General features: G+C 38.2%; 2 protein-coding genes and 1 non-coding gene across 7 annotated transcripts; 2 read left to right on the top strand and 1 right to left on the bottom strand.

The window, feature by feature from the left end:
- Positions 1-1,152: 1,152 nt before the first annotated feature.
- On the bottom strand, positions 1,153-10,890 carry glt8d2 (glycosyltransferase 8 domain containing 2). Of its 5 annotated transcripts, none has more exons than XM_044107630.1 (10): positions 9,888-10,083; positions 7,272-7,315; positions 5,623-5,709; positions 4,721-4,919; positions 4,515-4,632; positions 4,320-4,404; positions 3,373-3,485; positions 3,028-3,194; positions 2,042-2,154; positions 1,153-1,820 (listed from the first exon to the last, which is right to left on the bottom strand). In XM_044107630.1, exons 2-10 carry the CDS (start codon positions 7,288-7,290, stop codon positions 1,642-1,644), a joined length of 1,080 nt encoding a protein of 359 aa, XP_043963565.1. In that variant the 5' UTR covers positions 7,291-7,315; positions 9,888-10,083; the 3' UTR covers positions 1,153-1,641. The 5 variants fall into 5 exon arrangements, with proteins under 5 accessions (XP_043963565.1, XP_043963567.1, XP_043963566.1 ...); XM_044107632.1 differs by lacking the exon at positions 9,888-10,083 and adding an exon at positions 10,815-10,890 and having other exon boundaries at positions 1,191-1,820; positions 3,028-3,206; positions 5,623-5,654; XM_044107631.1 differs by having other exon boundaries at positions 1,191-1,820; positions 3,028-3,206; positions 5,623-5,654.
- Positions 10,448-16,719, top strand: ankrd16 (ankyrin repeat domain 16). The gene is made up of 7 exons (XM_044107627.1): positions 10,448-11,114; positions 12,200-12,420; positions 12,969-13,011; positions 13,396-13,504; positions 13,811-13,972; positions 15,895-15,973; positions 16,084-16,719. Exons 1-7 carry the CDS (start codon positions 10,771-10,773, stop codon positions 16,257-16,259), a joined length of 1,134 nt encoding a protein of 377 aa, XP_043963562.1. The 5' UTR covers positions 10,448-10,770; the 3' UTR covers positions 16,260-16,719.
- On the top strand, positions 11,212-11,299 carry trnay-gua. Its single transcript is given in 2 exon segments — positions 11,212-11,248; positions 11,264-11,299. It is a non-coding gene; the product is annotated as a tRNA-Tyr (tRNA).
- Positions 16,720-17,574: the final 855 nt, after the last annotated feature.

Genomic DNA, 17,574 nt, shown 5'->3' on the forward strand with positions numbered 1-17,574 from the left:
GCATTCATGTGTTGAGCAGCAGAGTTGAGTATGTGGGTTGAACTCATGGATGATCTGGCAGCACCATCAGAACCAGTCATCCCTAAAATACTCTTCATTTTTAATTTGACCTCCAAGTAAATTTGGGAGCTTACACACAGCATCGTTGAGCTCAGCTGAAAACTGGCATAAAATACAAAGTTTGTTGTTATATTTACCAGACAGTTTTGCCAGATGGCATACAGTTCATGACGACAGGAAATAAAAGATATATTAACTAGGATCATGTATTTCAAGTGGTTTTACCATTAATTGTGATGATTTCAGCTGAAAGAAGCACAAAATTTAAACTCAGAAAATGTTAATAATAAATAACACCAATAAAAAATATCTTTTTATGCAGGCATCTCTTGGCAACCCCACACACCAGTATCATAAATAATATTATTTTATATATTAAAATACATAGAAAATGGTAATAAAGTATGACATTTATTTTTATTTTTTTATTGGGTATTTTTAAATAAATTTCCATTATTTGAGCCAAATCTTTTTTTTTTTCTGTAAATGATCATTAATAAGCCCAAATAATACTGAGAATTAAAAGCCCTTCTCACAGCGGGTGATCTTCTTTCTTTCTTCCTCTGAGTTCAGACCTCTACCAGAGGCTTGGGAGTTTGAGGGTTCTGCACAGTATCTTGGCTGCGCAGAACTGCACAGGACTGCACATTTCTGGACTGAGATGTCTGATGTTGTTCCTGGGATCTGTTGTAGCCACTACTCCAGTTTGGGGTGACTGGATGACCACAGGCACTACTGTGGTCTTCACCTTCCAGAGCCTCTCCAGTTCCTCCCTAGGCCCTGGTATTTCTCCAGTTTCTCATGCTCCTTTTCCTGATGTTGAAGTCACTCTGGTATTTTCCAGAACATCCAAAACTAGCTTTTTCCTCTGAAGGTTTATCCACTACAACAATGTCCGTTGGTTCGTATTTATTAAATTCTGTCTGTCTGAACAGAAAAGTCCCACAGGATCTTAGCTCGGGCATTTTCCCCAAAGGTGGTGTAAAAAAAATATATATATATATATATATGAATATTGTACACAATTCCCCATTTCACTTATTATAACTTCAATAAAAACAAATCACATAAAATTTAAATACCAGAATCTTGTTTTTTTTTTTACAACTTTAATTATGTAAACTCTGTTAGTATATACTAACTAATTACATTCAATACATTCTAGAATTGATAAGATTGTGTAGAAAATAATTACTTTAAAGGCATGTATGTATACAATATGAGTTCCTACATAAAATCAAACAGATGTAAATGCATAAAATTTAACTCTGCCATGAATCGTTTCTGTGAGTTCATTTAATGGTTAACTCTTAACACACCAAACTTATCACCTGTAAAGCTACATTCATTATTTACAATTTATGGAACAATAATTCAGAGATTATTTTCAAGTATGACCTTGATTCCACATATTAAGTTCACATTTTGACATAAGACAAACTTATAAGATGAGAACAAAATGAGAGGAGGAGTTAAGAGAAACCCCCTTAGTTATAACACAAAGGCAGCCTTTTTGTGGGAGCAGCAGACTAAAAGAATGCCTTTTTGAAATGAGTGGATCAGTCCCTGCAACGTTGGGCCTTATCTATCACTGGCAGGCCGAGTCAAAGTGAATCTTCCAGACGGGTCAGATATGAACCACCTTTCCCACAGATCCGAGTGGACGGCTGGGTAATTCCATGGTTTGAATGGGCCATTCCAGTGCAGCAGGTGTGCCCCCTGCAGGAAGCTCTCTGCATAGCGTGCATCGGGGCTCCAGCCTGAAGACAAAACAAATCCTTTAGTCTGATGTGGCGGTACCATGTGTAAAACTATTCTTAATCACTAAAATGCTCCCTTCCATGAAACTCCATGTATCTCACTTGCTGCTCACTAGCTTTGGTCTGGATGTGATGTGTTGTAGTTAGCAATATTAGTTCTGATCTTGATTTTCTCTCTTCTCATGGCGTTACCATGTTTGAAAGGTCAGTTAGAATCTTACCCAGGTGTCTGACATGCCAAAGAGGATCCAGTGCTGTGTATTTGTCATGAAACACTATAAGCATGGGCGGAGTGGCCACGCCTCCTGCCATGGCACTGCTGTAAATGTTCTGCCTGTTGGAGAGAGGGATGGGTTACTGATCAGGCACATCCAAACAGAAGCACTAAAGTAGATGCTGCATCTCACCAGCGGCACCAACTGTTGATAGAAGTTTCCATCATTGTGTTAAAAAACCTCAAGCATTCATCAGTTCACTCCATCTCTACATGTTTACTGCTCCAAGTGGATCGGTTATGCTAACAGAAGAAAAGGACTTGGATGTTTCTATAATGTCCAACAGTATCTATAATGATCTTTAATAAGACTAAATGACACAGTGAACTAAAGAAAATCACATATATATCATATGAATTGTGAATATTCTACAGGTCTTAAAGTAAATAACAAACCATCATTGCCTTTTTGAGACACCTGAAATTATATCATATATATTTTTAACTCCAGATCAACCAGACTGACACAGAATAATTCTGTGGCATCAACATCACAGTTATGAGATGCTATAAGTATTCCACATCTATGAACTATTACAGTGTTAACCCAAATGTCACAGCATTGTCCAGATAATAACATTATTTAATCTCCTGCTGTACTATGCAGACACTCTCTCTGCCCTGATGAAGGTTCATTCAACTCTACATGCCTCCTGCTCCATGTGGTTCCAACAGCAGAGAAGGCCAACCCAGTTTCTGATGAATTTGTTGGCACTCACAATACCATGCTTGTGGTTAGAAACCCCACCCTGCACCTCCCTGCCCAGTTAGTGTTGAGCAGTGATGATCCTCTGTTTGGGTTCTGGTTATCTCAGCTGCACCAGAGACTCCAATGGAACAAAAAGGATATGAGCAGAATGTCTCCACTGTAGGACTGGATTTTTTTATTAACTTTCTTACAACATTGTTGTACAAACAATGTTTCCCATTCACCTAAAATTCTCCTCCATCCATCTCTCCAGCTGTTTGGTGATCTTCTGCTTCTTCCACTCTTTGATTTCTGCGACAAACACTCCGGGGTTAAAGGAGCAGTGGTTGGGGTTGATGGCCAAGTCTTTCACTTCTTGCTTTCTGTAGTCCAGGAAGCCCATATAGGTGGTCTGAGGAACAAGCTCAGAAAACAACAGACTTTAGCTACCAACATAAACTCCATCATCTGTCTTACACTCTACAACCCAGAAAATATAGTATAGAAAATACAGGATAGTTTATATAAATGTGAATTTACATAATCAGCCCAGTGTAATGTGGCTTTCATTAAAAACCATAGAAATGCACCTGCATGCCAATGCTTCGAACCATCTCATGTGTGGAGGGTAAGTCACAGTCAGAGGCAAAAGCAGCAGCATGTCCTGCTTTCAGCTTTATATTGTAAAGGTCCTTAATGTCACCTGAAAATAACAATCATTTAATCACCCTTACAAAAAAATCCCATGAAAATCACATGTGGTTCACACAAATTTTACATGTGAATGATGTGAATCACATGTGAAAGCATATGAATACGTGTGATTTTGGAACGTTTCGTGGTAAAATCACATGTGATTCACATGTGATCACATGTGAATCACACATTTTCACATGTAAATCACATGTGATCACATGTGAATCACATGTGGAAATGTGTGAATCACATGTGGAAATGTGTGATTTACATGTGATCACATGTGATTTTTTTGTAAGGGCAACCATAGAGCCATACATCACGGATCATATAACGTAAGAGCAGTGCTTTATTTATAGATTATTATTGTTGCTGATTCAATGAAGAACTTTCACAAATACTGAATCTCCAGTGAAAGTGTAGTTATGCTTACAGCAAAACACTGACAACTGTTTCACAACTATTTTCAAAAATTTGTTTTGTACATTTATTCTTTTTTAATAGAATTTAATTGGCATCTGTCAAAAGATTTATTTAAACTTAATTAGTGCAGCACTTTGTTCTAAAAAAATGTAAATGACATTGCAATAGCTTATTTCGAATAGGCAGTCCAGGATGTTGGAAAAGATTTTAAGAATTTGTAAATATCTGAGAAGGTAAAAACAAAACAAAACATTATCTATCTTTCTATCCGTCCGTCCGTCCGTCCACCCACAAATGTATGTATGTATCTGTCTGTGTAGTTCATTATATTTTCTAATAATACTAAAATAGTGAAATGTATCAGCAGTGAGACAGCAACATCTAAACTCTACCCAGATTTTTTTTTTTGAACACATACCCTGCACAATGACATCGTCGTCCACATATATGACTCTCCTGTGGCTGATCCCTAGTAGAGGTAGGTAAAATCTGACAAAATTAAGCTGTAAAACACAGTTGACGTTATTCCAGGTGTCTGAAACAGAGGCTTCGCTGACTATAGATTAGTATATCTGCTCACAACATAGTTTAGGAGTAAAAATTGAGAACTCACTGGATGAAGGAGATCAGGACGAGAAGAATCTGGCTTCACTTTTCCTCTAAGAACCATAGGGTTAAATTCTAAAATCTTATACTGGATGCCTTTCAGCTTGGTCTTCTCTATATACCCCCTTGAGAGAAACAGACAGTGATACCTGGATTCTGAAAGGTGTGAGGAAAGCCTTCATTCTTGATTTAAAGCTGAAGACAGTGACAAACCTTGCTATTTTGACTGCATCACGTAGAGTAACAATGTAGAAGAAAACACTGGAATCTGTGTTACTAATGATGCTGTTGATGGTTGCCATGGTTGCCCCAGTACGCTCCTCTGAGGCACAGATGATAACAGGAACAACGTCATCTGTTTCAGGCTCTTCAGCTGGGAGGTCAGCTGTTAAACTGTGGCTCTGCCTGTATGCTGAGAGGCACCGAGAATGGAAAGTGGAGATGAGTTAGATTTGGTTGGGATATCCTGAGTGGGATTGTTAAAGAAGCAGTCTTGTGCAAAATCAACTTTTTTGAGCTTTACATCATGTGATAATGTTATTCCCTCATCAAAAACATACCTGGAGTATTGCCTTGATTTTATTTTATGCATGTACAATATGCATGTATTTTTTTATGCATCCTGAGAAATCCTTTAATCTCCATGCAACCACTCAGCTATGTTAAACACCTGGGTGGACCTAGCCCTGCATTTGAGGGTAGAAGAAGTGGGACTGGACATCTACTGAGCTTATTATACAAACTACCTCTCAGTGCAACGCTGGTAAAAATGTTGTTAAAGGGTTAATAAAGGAGCCTTCATGAAGGCGGAGCTTCAGAAAGAGTAGAAGTTTCTTAAAGAGGCGGAGGCCCAATTTCATGCCAAATTTCTTTTAAGTAATATTTAATATATATATATATATATATATATATATATATATATATATATATATATATATATATATATATATATATATATATATATATATATATATATATATAATTTTTATAACAACTGGAGGTACCGTAGCATAGTTGTTTGATTGTGCTATGAAGTGGCACTATGTCCCTGGAAAACACATAATAATGCCTCTTTAATGCTCAGAGCAGAAAATCAGACATCTGAGGTTCCATACCTTTTTTTAGTTGAGTGGAGGGTTTCAGTGAACTATGGAGAAGCAAACATACCAGCAGCAACAGTAGCACAATAAGAACCTGGTTGACTGACACATGGAAAGAGTTGAGAGTCAACATTTACTTGGAAGAACGTCTAAGGTTTCATTCTGTAACAAGAGGTAAATTAATCAAAGACAGACAATTCAGGGACCTGAAAAAAACAAAACAATGGATGGAAATATGAAATGCAAAGATAAAAAAAAGAAAAACAAGTGATTCTTGAAGTACTATACCTTTCATTTCATTGTAGACTGAGTCGTCATCTTATAATGTTTTATCTCAATTATTTGATTTAATTGGTTCAGTTACCCTTATATTTAAATAAACCACAAAAAATATATATGTTATGCTGCTTATTGCTGTGCCATTTCAAATCCAGACATTGAAAACTCATAGTGACACTGAACACAACAAGTGATGAAACCCTGGAGGAGCTATTTGTCACTCACCAGGAACACATCTGGATAACAGAAGAGGCTACTTTAAATCCCCCACTGTCCTCCTGCTTTGGTTTAATACAAAATGTAAGAATGACATACCTGAACTGCTCTGTTTAAAGTGACACTCATCACCAGATCAACTTGTTTTGCTGATAAACCTAAACAGGTTATATACGGTCCTATCTTTAAGATTCTGTGCATATTTTCACAGTTTGTTTATTTTGGCATTATTTTGCCTCAGACCGTCTCACTTCTGGCCTCTTCAGTCACACAAATTTTTCAGAATACTTTCAGAATACAGAACACCTCTGGCAAAATCTCTTGTTCCAGACACACTGAAAGAAATAGGATCCCAAATTATTCAAAATAAACTCTGTGCCCCCCTTTATAACATCTGGTTTGTAGGAGTCTATGTGGTTTGCCTTTATGCATTGCTTCCACAATCTACTATCAGTACCAAAAAGAAATGAAATGTTTTGGAAGAGAATTAGGGCTAATGAAAAATAAATAAATAATTCATTCTGACTTTTTTCTCAGAATTCTGAGATTGAAGTCAAAATGTTGAGCAAAAATTCAGAATTCTATTTTTTTTTTTTTTCAGTGCCCCTAATCCTTTTCCATAAAATGCAGACAGATAAGAAGCCCTTTAAATACCAAATCATGAGCTTTGGAAGTTCTGCTCTGTTTGACCTGCCAAAGGTAGGTGGAGTTCTTTTTGTGTCCGCATAGAAAGTTGGCAGGATTTCACTACTGCTGAGATGGAGGCATGTGATTTATGCTGCCTCACAGTTTGCTAACAAACACCACACATGATGCACTTGGTCGAAACAAATCTTAGAAAAGACATGTGGGAGAACGAATGTTTGGTGGTGATCCTGATTACTTTTTTGGAGCGGCTCTCAGATGTTTGTGCGATCCAATTGGCTGTTCTCTATGTGAATAAACTCATAAAACATAACTCCGTACAGACTTGTACCATCTGGTTACTTCATCACAGCTCACACACTTCCTGCTCCCTTTCCCTGGAGGAAAACTTAAGAGTCTGTCACTGGCAACAGCTGGTTCTGATAAACTTCCTCTTTAAAAACTATGTGCACATGTATGGCAAACTAGACATTGTCATTTGTAATTGTTTCCTCTGCATTGGTTGGATCTCACTTAGCACTTACTTTTTCTTAGGAGAGGCATATTTCATAATTCCACCAAGTAGTATCTGCAAAACACACAAAATAAAAGAGAAAGAAAGACTGTCAGTTATATTGACACTTTGTCATTGTGGACTTTACTGGGATGGACTGCAAATCACTGGAGGTAAAGCTCTCCAAAAACAAATATTGCATGAAAAAAAATTGAAAAAGGAACAATGAACAGGTTATTGAAGTTCAGGGCAGCACATCCAGGCAGTCCTAGATGACCCCAGAACGACCTCAACTCCCTGTTAAAGTAAATGATCATGATTCAACAATATGAAAAATTCTGGATAAGGAATGGAGTCACTGGGAAAGTTTAAAGTACAAAATCATTGCAAAGCAAAATGAACCATCTGACATGTGGAGCTAACACAGCATTTTACAAACACAACAGCAGACTCACAGTCACACACAGAAGTGGAGGTGTGATGGTCAGGGGTGGTTCTGATGATTCAGGACTTTTTGACATTTGGTCATAATTGATAGAACTATAAATCCCACTCAGTACCACTGAATTCTGCAGAGAAAAGCAGACCAGAATTTCTCCATGGCGATGTTAAAAACTTACTAGTTACACCTTGGCAGTTAGCTACCACATCTATTGAGTTTAGTGATCAAAGGCTTTTTCTCATATAGGGCCAGGCTGACTTGCATACTTTTTTCCCCTTATATTTTTCTAGGAAATAAAACAATAAATTGAAAACTGTTCTTGCATTTATTCAGGCTATTTTTTCTGACATTAAATGTGTTTTATTTGTTTCAGGAGAATTTTGTCTCTTATGTTTTCGGGAGCGTCACCCTCTGACTCTGACAAACTGCTCCTATGATTTGACCTGCAGGAAATTCACGGTCAAGAGAAACCGGCCAGCACATGTGGCTGATTTTGTTTTCCACTGCTCCCTTCCTTCCTGGTGCCAGGCTTAAAGAAAAAACTCTGTTTGCATTCCAGCTCTCTAAAGTTAAACTTATTCCACTGGTGGACTAAACAAACACAGATTTCTATGAATTTAAAGCCTTTCGTCCCCCACTGCAGCTGATGTTGCTGAATGATGGGTTGGGATCCTTCACAGGAACTCCGACAATAATGTGAGTTTATGAAACAACCAAAGGTAAACGTACAGGCCTGCTTCTTTCTCCTCTGTCTGCTTAAATTTTGCAGAGTGTTTTCATGACTCAGCCTGATGTCAGCAGAAATGAAACAACATGTCCGCTTCACACAGCACATTTGTTTCAGTTTTCTTTGTCACTGTTTGGAGAACCTCCACACATCTGGAATCATCTGGCTGCAGACACACTTTTTCCCAGAAAACAGATCTACTTCCATCATTTCTGTTCTAGATTTGATCAATTAGAAATCCACTCTTCACGCTACGAGTCACAGCGCACTCATCTTTCATCCACGTCATTCCTCCACCCATATCTTCCTTTTTTAAATATTTTTTTACCAGATTAATATTTGCTGGGTCATAGACTTGCTGCAGCAGCCCCAGGAACACAGACCGGATAAACCCAAATAAAAACAGGATATGCTTTACTTTTGAGCAAGTCATGTTGCTGGTGTTCTACCAGACTACATGCACCGCTCCATTGTGATGAGTTCAAATCTTTCTAGATCACATTACACATCACAGAGACTTCCACAAGTATTCCTATATTCTTAAACTTTCTCCTTTTACAATCACAAGCATATTTCATTTAGATTTTATGTGATGCTATGGATCAGCTGAAACTAAAATTGACATATTTATCCTATCTGCAAAATGTTATGTGTGGAAAACCTTTAATTTATATTCAATTCAGTCTATGTATATAGTGCCAATTCACAACAACAAAAAAGTCCATTCAATTGAAGCATGAATATTCCAAGTATTTATTCCAATTGATCTTGTTATCAAAGAATGGAGTCAAGTTCAGTTTACTGTTCCAATTGGTTAAAAGGTTTTCTGTCAAAGGAAATCAAGAAGATTCCATCCAATCAGTGAATGGCAGTGAATTGTCCAGTCCTCCTGGACAAGCGTGTAGCGACTGTGTAAAAGGAAACTCCCATTTAACAGGAGGAAACTTCCAGCAGAACCAGAACCTGGCTCAGTGTGAGCAGCCATCTGCCACAACTGATGAAAACACAGAAGTAATCATGCCATAGGGAAGCATGTCCATTTGTCAAAATCCAGGCTTAAATCTCACTGAGAATTTACTTAACTTGCTGTTAACAGACACCCTTCATCTAATCCAGTCGAGCTTTTTTGCAAGGAAGAACAGGCTAAGTATCAGTCTCTGAATGTGCAAAGGTGGTGCAGTGAAAGGCAGCTCCACAAAGAACTGACTCAAGGGCATGAATGCAAATGCACACAGTATTTTGCACATCTTAATATGAAAAAGAAAAAAAAGACACTCCAATATAATTTTCCTTTCCAGCTTTGTGCTCTTGCATAACACTAAATCCCAACGAAAGACATTAAAGTTTGTGGATGTAACTTAAAATGTGAATAAGTATAGAAAATAGGACTACTTTTGCACAAGGCATTGTGTTAGTCATTGTGTGTTAGACAAATCGTAAGCATTTAGAATAATCTTTCTTAAATATTCTACACTCACCATAAAAGAGATGTTGACAGTCTCATCCCTGGATTTCACAGTTCATGTTTTAAAACAAACCAAGAAGAAATGTATTCCTTTATTCCTTTTTCCTAAACTTCTCTATTATTCATCTTCCTCTTCTCACCGTCTAACTCGTCTTGTTCACCAGCGCCTTTATTTAATCGCTCTCTGCTCTAGAGAAGGCTGGATCATGGCTTTCTGCTTCGTATTGCCAGCAGTGTTCCTCCTCAGCCACATTAATGGAGAAGGAATAAAATCCGAAAACATAACAGTGCTTTCTAAATAGAATATTTAAATTAGACTGTGTATTCTTGAAATAAATAACTGATTTAAAAACCTTTTTTTTAAATCAGTGAGCGGAGAATCATATTTTACACTTCAAAACTACATTTCCCAGAACTCTTAGTGTTTCCTTTTGATTTAAAGGACAATAAATGTGTAGCCCGATCCTCGCGTCAGACAGTTTTGTTTGTACATTTTACTCCAAAGGTTCTTTATTTTTCAACTGTTGATGAGCTTTTTAATTTGTTATATATTTTCAATAACTTGTAAAGTTTGCATTAAAAAGCTAGGTTTGAAATGCTAGAAGTTATTGCAAAGAAATAGCTTTGATGTCTGTTAGTTCTGTAACCATATCCTAAAGTAAGGTATTATGTGCTGTAACGTAAGTTTTCATTTATTCACTTTGAACGCTTAGTTCGAATGAAGTTAGAAAAAGTTAGCGAAAAATTGGATAACATAAAGATCGCTGGATATAGACGATCTCCGTAAATATCTATGCTTGGCCATCTAATTTTACAGCCTCTGCGAAAGCCCCTGTAAGAAAATACTTTTCTCAACATGTCTGTATCCCCGGAGTTTAGTTAATTTTGTCTTATAAATGAGTATGGATGAAGGTGGTTTAAAACTGCTTGTGAAGCTTACTCAGGAGGGAAGGTTGATCTGTCTGCAGAAACACATCGCATCATGGAGCTCTGAAGCTACTGCTTCTATCAGCGGCAAACACTTTGGACGCTCAGGAGACACTCTGCTGCACTACGCAGCGAGACACGGACACTTGGACGTTATGAAGTTCCTAATACAGCAGCTTGGCGCAGACGTGGATGTATTCAATAATGACTACAAGAGACCGCTGCATGAGGCTGCATCCATGGGCCATGAGGAGTGTGTCGACTTCTTGCTCCAGGGAGGAGCTATTGTGGACAGCCTGAAGAAGGCAGACTGGTAAGAGGCGAATAGAAATCAATATATACATATTAATATGGTGTAGAACTCCCATTGTTCGATTAAAAGCTCAATGTTGAAAAAGGTTGTGCAGTTCCCTTCGATAGCTCAGTTGGTAGAGCGGAGGACTGTAGAGGCATGATGCTGATATCCTTAGGTCGCTGGTTCGAATCCGGCTCGAAGGAACGACTTTTTGTTTAATTTCACTAGATGTATTTAAAGCATTCTTGTTCAGCTTTGATTTTAGCGCGGATATATCTATATATTTTATAACAGATTAAGTGAATAGTGATTCATATTTTACACTTTACACCGTTATTCATTTATTCTCATCATTTTGAACTGTAAAAATAGATAACTAATTGTTTTAGACATTTGTAGTAGTTGTTGTAACTTATATTAATTCAGATTATTTAAAGAGTTATTGCATATGATAACCATATAACAAAAGCATTTTGGGTTTAGTTGCATTTTTGCAATTTGTACATCTGTTTATTGTAGTTTTCAGGCTAGTTTTATCTAGTTATAAGTAACACACAACTAACGTGGATTTTATTTAAGGTCAAGACAGGGTACTAAAAGTACAGCTCACTTTTGTCTTATGACATTTATTTGTAAAAATAAATATTTGAAAACCATGTACCCTCCAATTCACAGTAGTTCTCTAATCTTTGTTAGTGTGTCACAAAAAATCTCTATAGAACATTGCAGTTTGTAGTTGTAAGTGGAGAAAAGGTTAAATGGAGTCAGTATGTTTGTAAGGGAATATAAGGGCAGCTTAGGAAGGTCAAAAAAAGGAATGTGTGCTTTTATTCAGGACACTCAGAGAAAACCGATAAATGCATAAAGAGAACATCCACAGAGAAAGATGCAGCAGACTTTTGAACCCAGAGCCTTTATGGTGTAGAATTTACAATTTCTAATGTATGTGTATGGAACAATAATTTAACATAACTCGATTTTTCCCTGTCGTATCCCGCATCCCACCCTCCAGTGTTACAAATATTACAACAATTACATCATAAAACAATGAAAATGGTTGCTGTATCAGCCTGTAGTCATGTTTTGTGACTCCTCTCTCACAGGACTCCCCTCATGATGGCGTGCACCAGAAAGAACCTGGAGGTGTTAAGGAAGCTGCTCTCCCACGGCGCAGACCCCACGCTGAGAAACAAGGATGGCTGGAACTCCTTCCACATTGCCTGCAGGGAGGGTGACCCTCAAGTCGTGGAGCTGCTGCTTCGAGCTGCACCAGACGTTTGGAAGAGCGAGAGCACGACGGGCAGAACACCGCTGCACACTGCAGGTGGCGCATGCTTCTATCTGCAAATTCATTAAAGGGGCAGTATTACGTAAAATGGACTTGTTATATGGTATTCCCTTGCAGTTTGTAGTTGTAATTGGAGATTATGTCTTTCCCGTTCAGCTCCTTAGACTAGCCAGCAGCAATTAGCAAACACCTGGTGGAACTGGACATCTGCTGAGTTCACTATTGGAGCTACTTCTCAGTTTAACACTGGTAAAAACGTTAAGGAGTTAATAGAGGAGAGATGTTGCGATGGCTTCCTGAAGGCAGAGTTTCAGAAAGTCATCACAAAGAGCAGGAGTTTTTAAAGATACAGAGACTCAATTTCAAGGAGCTTTACGAAATCATATGTGATATACATATAGAATTTTCATCACAACTGAAATTAACATAGTAAACACCATTATGACAAATTAACATTAACATACCATAATCAAGTGATTATGCTATAAACTGCCTGGAACACTCGCAATACTGCCCCCTTAAGACTGAATCCAGCATTATCATGATATAGCAGACTACTAACATCTTCTCTGCTCTTCCTCTAGCTATGCACGGCTGTGAGGAGGTGGTCAGCATCCTGCTGGAGAGGTAAGAGGAAAATATAACCGTATGGTTCATCTTTTAAATCGCGTGAAGCATTGGAAGGTTCCATACTGTGCAAAGCCAGCATTTTCCTACAGTATTCATGACAATCACCGTAAGACAAGTCCACAAATATGTGGCAGTAAATGCTCTGCAGGAGACCAGAACTGAACCCTTTCTCTTCTCTGGCAGACAGTTAGCACTCCACATCGCCCTGAAGGCTTCATCCCCACTGGGAAGCATCATAGTGGATGCACCATAATGTGGGAATGCATTTTAGATCAACTATGTGTCATAGGATCAAAAGGTTCAAAATGCGTAACAACCTATTGCAGCCAGACTATGCTGACCTGCTCTGACTAATGTTCAGCTCTGCTGCATCTCTTCCAGATGTGGTTACGCCCCAGACAGCACTGACAGCTGTGGAGTCACGCCGTTCATGGATGCTGTCAGGAACGGACACCTCCCTGTGGCCAGGCTGCTCTTAGAGAAACACCAGGTGGAGCAAAGTGTTGAAGGGATATATCTAAATATATATTTTGATTCTGCATCGGTTGAGTCTGCTGTTCAGTTTGTGCACATCCCCATGTTTTCCATGCATAAGCAGAGTGATACTCATCAAGGACCTTAGAGTCTGTTTGTTTTTACTATCACACACGGTTGGATGAAAACATAAAGGAAACATCTATTACAAAAAGTTGCATACACTAAAAAAAAACCTCCTGAAAGTTCCTCCTAGAAGGTAAAAGTTGGTGTAGTTCTCTTTTCCAAATATGACCAGCCGGTATCTGTGATTGTTTGGCAGGCATCTCCAGTGGCAGCTGATGTTCTCGGGGCTCAGCCGGTGCACCAGGTGGCTGTCACTGGTCAGGAGGAGGCACTCCGTTTTCTGGTGCTGGACCTGGCTGTGGACGTAAACCAGAGAGCCACTGACATCCAACTCACTGCGCTGCATTATGCTGCAAAGGTTAGAGCAGCAGCTATCAGTTTGAGGTTCTTGTGCATTTGCACTTTAGGTCTTGAGTAGAAACTTACAGAAAGAATAAATGTTTAAAACCAGATGAGCTGGGAGCATGTGTAGTTAGCATGTTCACTTCTGCTTTAGCATCGCTGCTGCTACTTGGGTTTGAGTCATTGTTTTGTTCACTGGCTGACCACAGCTGGTTTCCTACTTCCTCACTGAGCCGTTGTATTTCTACGTGTGACTGCAGATGGAAACTCCATTTAAAGACGAGTCTGTGACAAGATGCTTTCATACCATCCAAACCTGTTCCCTCTCAGTCCATTTGATTTGTTTTCTTCCTGAAAGTTAACAGTGAACTTCAGTAAAAAAGTTTAAATGTTAGTACGTTGCAAACATTCTCACCGTATGGTTTTATATCACTCTTTCATTTTTTTACCACCAGACATCCTGTTGAAGAAGTTTTTTAGCTCACTTCTAAATCAAGCCAATCAGACTTTTCCTGGCAAAAAGCAATTGCTACCAATTGTGATGTGTCAGAACTAAACCCATTAACGGGAATGAGATGTGCTGCAGAAACCAACAGATAAAACAGAAATCACACACACAGGTGTTACGATTCAAATATTCTATATTGGGCTGTTGTTGCAACTAAATACATCCAGTATTAATTTATAGCATGCAGTGACATTGATTTTATTACATATGCATACCTTGTTTCTTGGTTCTGTTTTTCTCTCTTTCTTTTAGAAGCAGACTTCTAAGGTGTATTCTCTTTATTCTTCCTTTTCTCTTCTGCTCTCATCTCATTTCCCTTTAAATACTTTTGCCCCACTGCTCTCCAGTCGATAATTACAACAAAAGCCATGATCCTCCACTTGTTGGGACTCAGAAATCAATCCTGAGAGCCACACTGCCAAACATGACACGTTAAAAATAAATGAATTAATTAATGAAAAAAACTATTTAAGAATATCCCAACCTTCGCTTTTACAGCAGGTCAGAAAACTTTATCTGAATTTTCTAAAACTCTAAATAAGGTGCGTAAGGACATGCTGTGTGTTGGTGCAGTTACAAATCTAAAATTGTGAAATATCTTAGTTTTGATGTATGACACACATTGATAAAATATCTTTTGAAATTACCAACAGATGAGAGCTGACAGGAGGTAAAATGCTCAACTCCCATCTCTGGCTAACTGTGTGTATAAGTTCTACTGAGAATGCATCTACAATGTTCATGTAGTTTTGAAATGAACTAAACACGAACTTCCTTTATTATATCCAAATCTACAGGCAATGTGAAATCTGAGTTTTCTCTAATGCTGTTAGTGGAATTCCCCCAGCTAGGTGATATGTATGAAGCTAAAAGAAACTGCATTCTGGAAGATAAAACTACTAGCGTTTGTATTAGAATTGAGGAAATGAATGGTGTGGGCTGCCCTTCCACCAGCAGCAATAAGAGCCTGACCTATGGGGGAATGGACCAGTTAAAGTCGAGACCCAACAGAAGATTTGTGGAAAAACTTTAAAACTGTCCTGTGACAGACAGGTACAGTTTAAGATCTTGCATGTTTGACATTAGAGGTTAATTGTTTTGTATCACAGACAAACATTTCTTCTTTTAAAAGAGCCACAGATTTCTATGAATATTATCATCTATTATGCTGGTCAAAGAGTTTGTGCATAAAAATCTGCTTTTGGACTTGTGAAATTAAAGTGGTTCAGTCAACCATTTTATCCTCCCTCTAGAAAAGAAATTAAATACACTAGGAAACATATCTACAACAGGGAAGTTACTGACTACAGAATCCCTCTAAAAACTGTGACTTAAAGAGATGTTTAAAAATGTTACAAAATCCTTTATAAAAAGCTTTTTGGCAGCAGTAGCAGTGCAATCTGAGACTAATAAGGCTGGCTGTTTTTCAGGAGGGCCACACTGCCGTAATTAAAACATTAGTGGAACTTGGAGCAGATCTTCACGCTCGGGACAAAAAAGGACGCACCGGTAAGCAGTGTGTCAGACATCGTGTTCTCATTTGCAGCTGGATGCATGTAACTTTGCGAAGAACAATAACTTTTACTCCATGTGCTCTCCATTTGTCCTCCCTCTCTGAGCTCTCCACATGGCCTGCATTGGGCAGCATGCAGAAGCGGTCCGGACGCTGCTGCTCCTCGGACTGCAGGACTCAGAGGACGGATCCGGTGCAACAGCCCGGCAGCTGGCCAAGAAGCAGAACGTACTGCGAATGTTTGAGCGTGACACGCCAGAAACACACACAGGGCCGTCGTGAAACCAAACACACGTTTTTCCATTGTCACTTTGACGCTTTGACACTTCAGAAACAGAAGCTATTATGAGACAGTTTTGTGGAATTTTCTTTAAATATGAGCCGATGGTGTGAGATCAGGTTGTGTCTCAGCACGCTCCCTTATCTGACAGCATCATGACCTTCTATTATGCTCATGCCGTTCCTTGGAAAGTGGAAATACGAGATAAAAATATTTATTTAGAGGTTTGCTATGAGTTTTTTTGCCATATGGCTGTGTAGACTCTTTGTAAAAATCTCTTCAATACATGTTTTTTGTTTTTAAAAAAGGTTTTCATTCATTGAGTAAAGGTTTTCATACACATTTCAAACTTTGTCACATCACAACGTTAATGAATTTTAGCTATTTAAACTGACACAAAGGGGTAAAGTTTAATAAAAATGACTCTTGGCTGCTTTTGCAAATAAAAACCTCCAAAATGAAGCAAGCATTTTATATTCAACCACATTTACTAGAGATATGCAAAGTCTTGTTCAATAAATTGCCTGTAATTAGTAAAATACAGTCCACTTGTGTAGTTTAATGTCAGTATAAATGCAGCTGTCCTGTTTCTGGCATGAACCCAGCAGACAGGTCAGACAGAACGCTGTTAGATCTTTAAACCAGAGTTGGGTTCTAAAACATAATTTACATTTTTTGTAAGAATAGTAACGTTTTAACAGGCTCTTTCAATTCTTGACTTTTATATATTAGTAAATAGTAAAAAAAATAATCTAATCCATCAAGGTTCTAAATGTTCTAATCTCAGATTTTCAAAATGAAAACAGATTCTGCACTATTTTTATTAATTAAATTTTAAGCCAATGTGGGGAATGATAAGAACTAAGTGCCCCTCATGATTGAACATCTTGTAGAACCATCAATGTTCTGTTTTCTGCCTATCATTTACATTTCGCCCACTTTTCTATACCTTTTTGCTTCAGATGATTGAGTTTTGTTTCTGCACAGCTCTTAAAATGACCCACCTCAGCATTTCAAAAAGGTCACTTTGACTGGGCAAATGAAAAAATTAATCTTTTGCAGCCTTTCTCTTGTAAATCTGCTGTTGTACTTAGGAAGATTTTCCTCGATATAACGTAGTTAGACTTTAGATGTCAGCCTGATAAAATACCTACTGACTGTCAGGTTCTATTGGCAATAGGAAAAAGCCTAAGTCAAAAGCTGTCTTACACCATAGCTATTGGTTGGTTTTAGGAGTTTGTGCTGATTTGCTGTTTAATTTTCTCCAGTTAAGTACATTGTGACTGAACATATCTAGTCTGGTCAAAACTAGGACAC

This window comes from Gambusia affinis, linkage group LG23 (genome assembly GCF_019740435.1).
Source record: "Gambusia affinis linkage group LG23, SWU_Gaff_1.0, whole genome shotgun sequence".
Lineage (NCBI taxonomy): Eukaryota > Metazoa > Chordata > Actinopteri > Cyprinodontiformes > Poeciliidae > Gambusia > Gambusia affinis.

Coding starts and splice junctions, on each gene's coding strand:
- ankrd16 (XM_044107627.1), top strand. CDS start 10,771: ATGAGTATGGATGAAGGTGGTTTAAAACTGCTTGTGAAGCTTACTCAG. Junction 13,012..13,395: donor GTCAGCATCCTGCTGGAGAG/GTAAGAGGAAAA, acceptor CATCTCTTCCAG/ATGTGGTTACGCCCCAGACA. Junction 15,974..16,083: donor GGACAAAAAAGGACGCACCG/GTAAGCAGTGTG, acceptor TCCCTCTCTGAG/CTCTCCACATGGCCTGCATT.
- glt8d2 (XM_044107628.1), bottom strand. CDS start 5,740: ATGTTGACTCTCAACTCTTTCCATGTGTCAGTCAACCAGGTTCTTATT. Junction 3,207..3,372: donor TTCGAAGCATTGGCATGCAG/GTGCATTTCTAT, acceptor TTGTTTTCTGAG/CTTGTTCCTCAGACCACCTA. Junction 2,155..3,027: donor TGGATGGAGGAGAATTTTAG/GTGAATGGGAAA, acceptor TCTCTCCAACAG/GCAGAACATTTACAGCAGTG.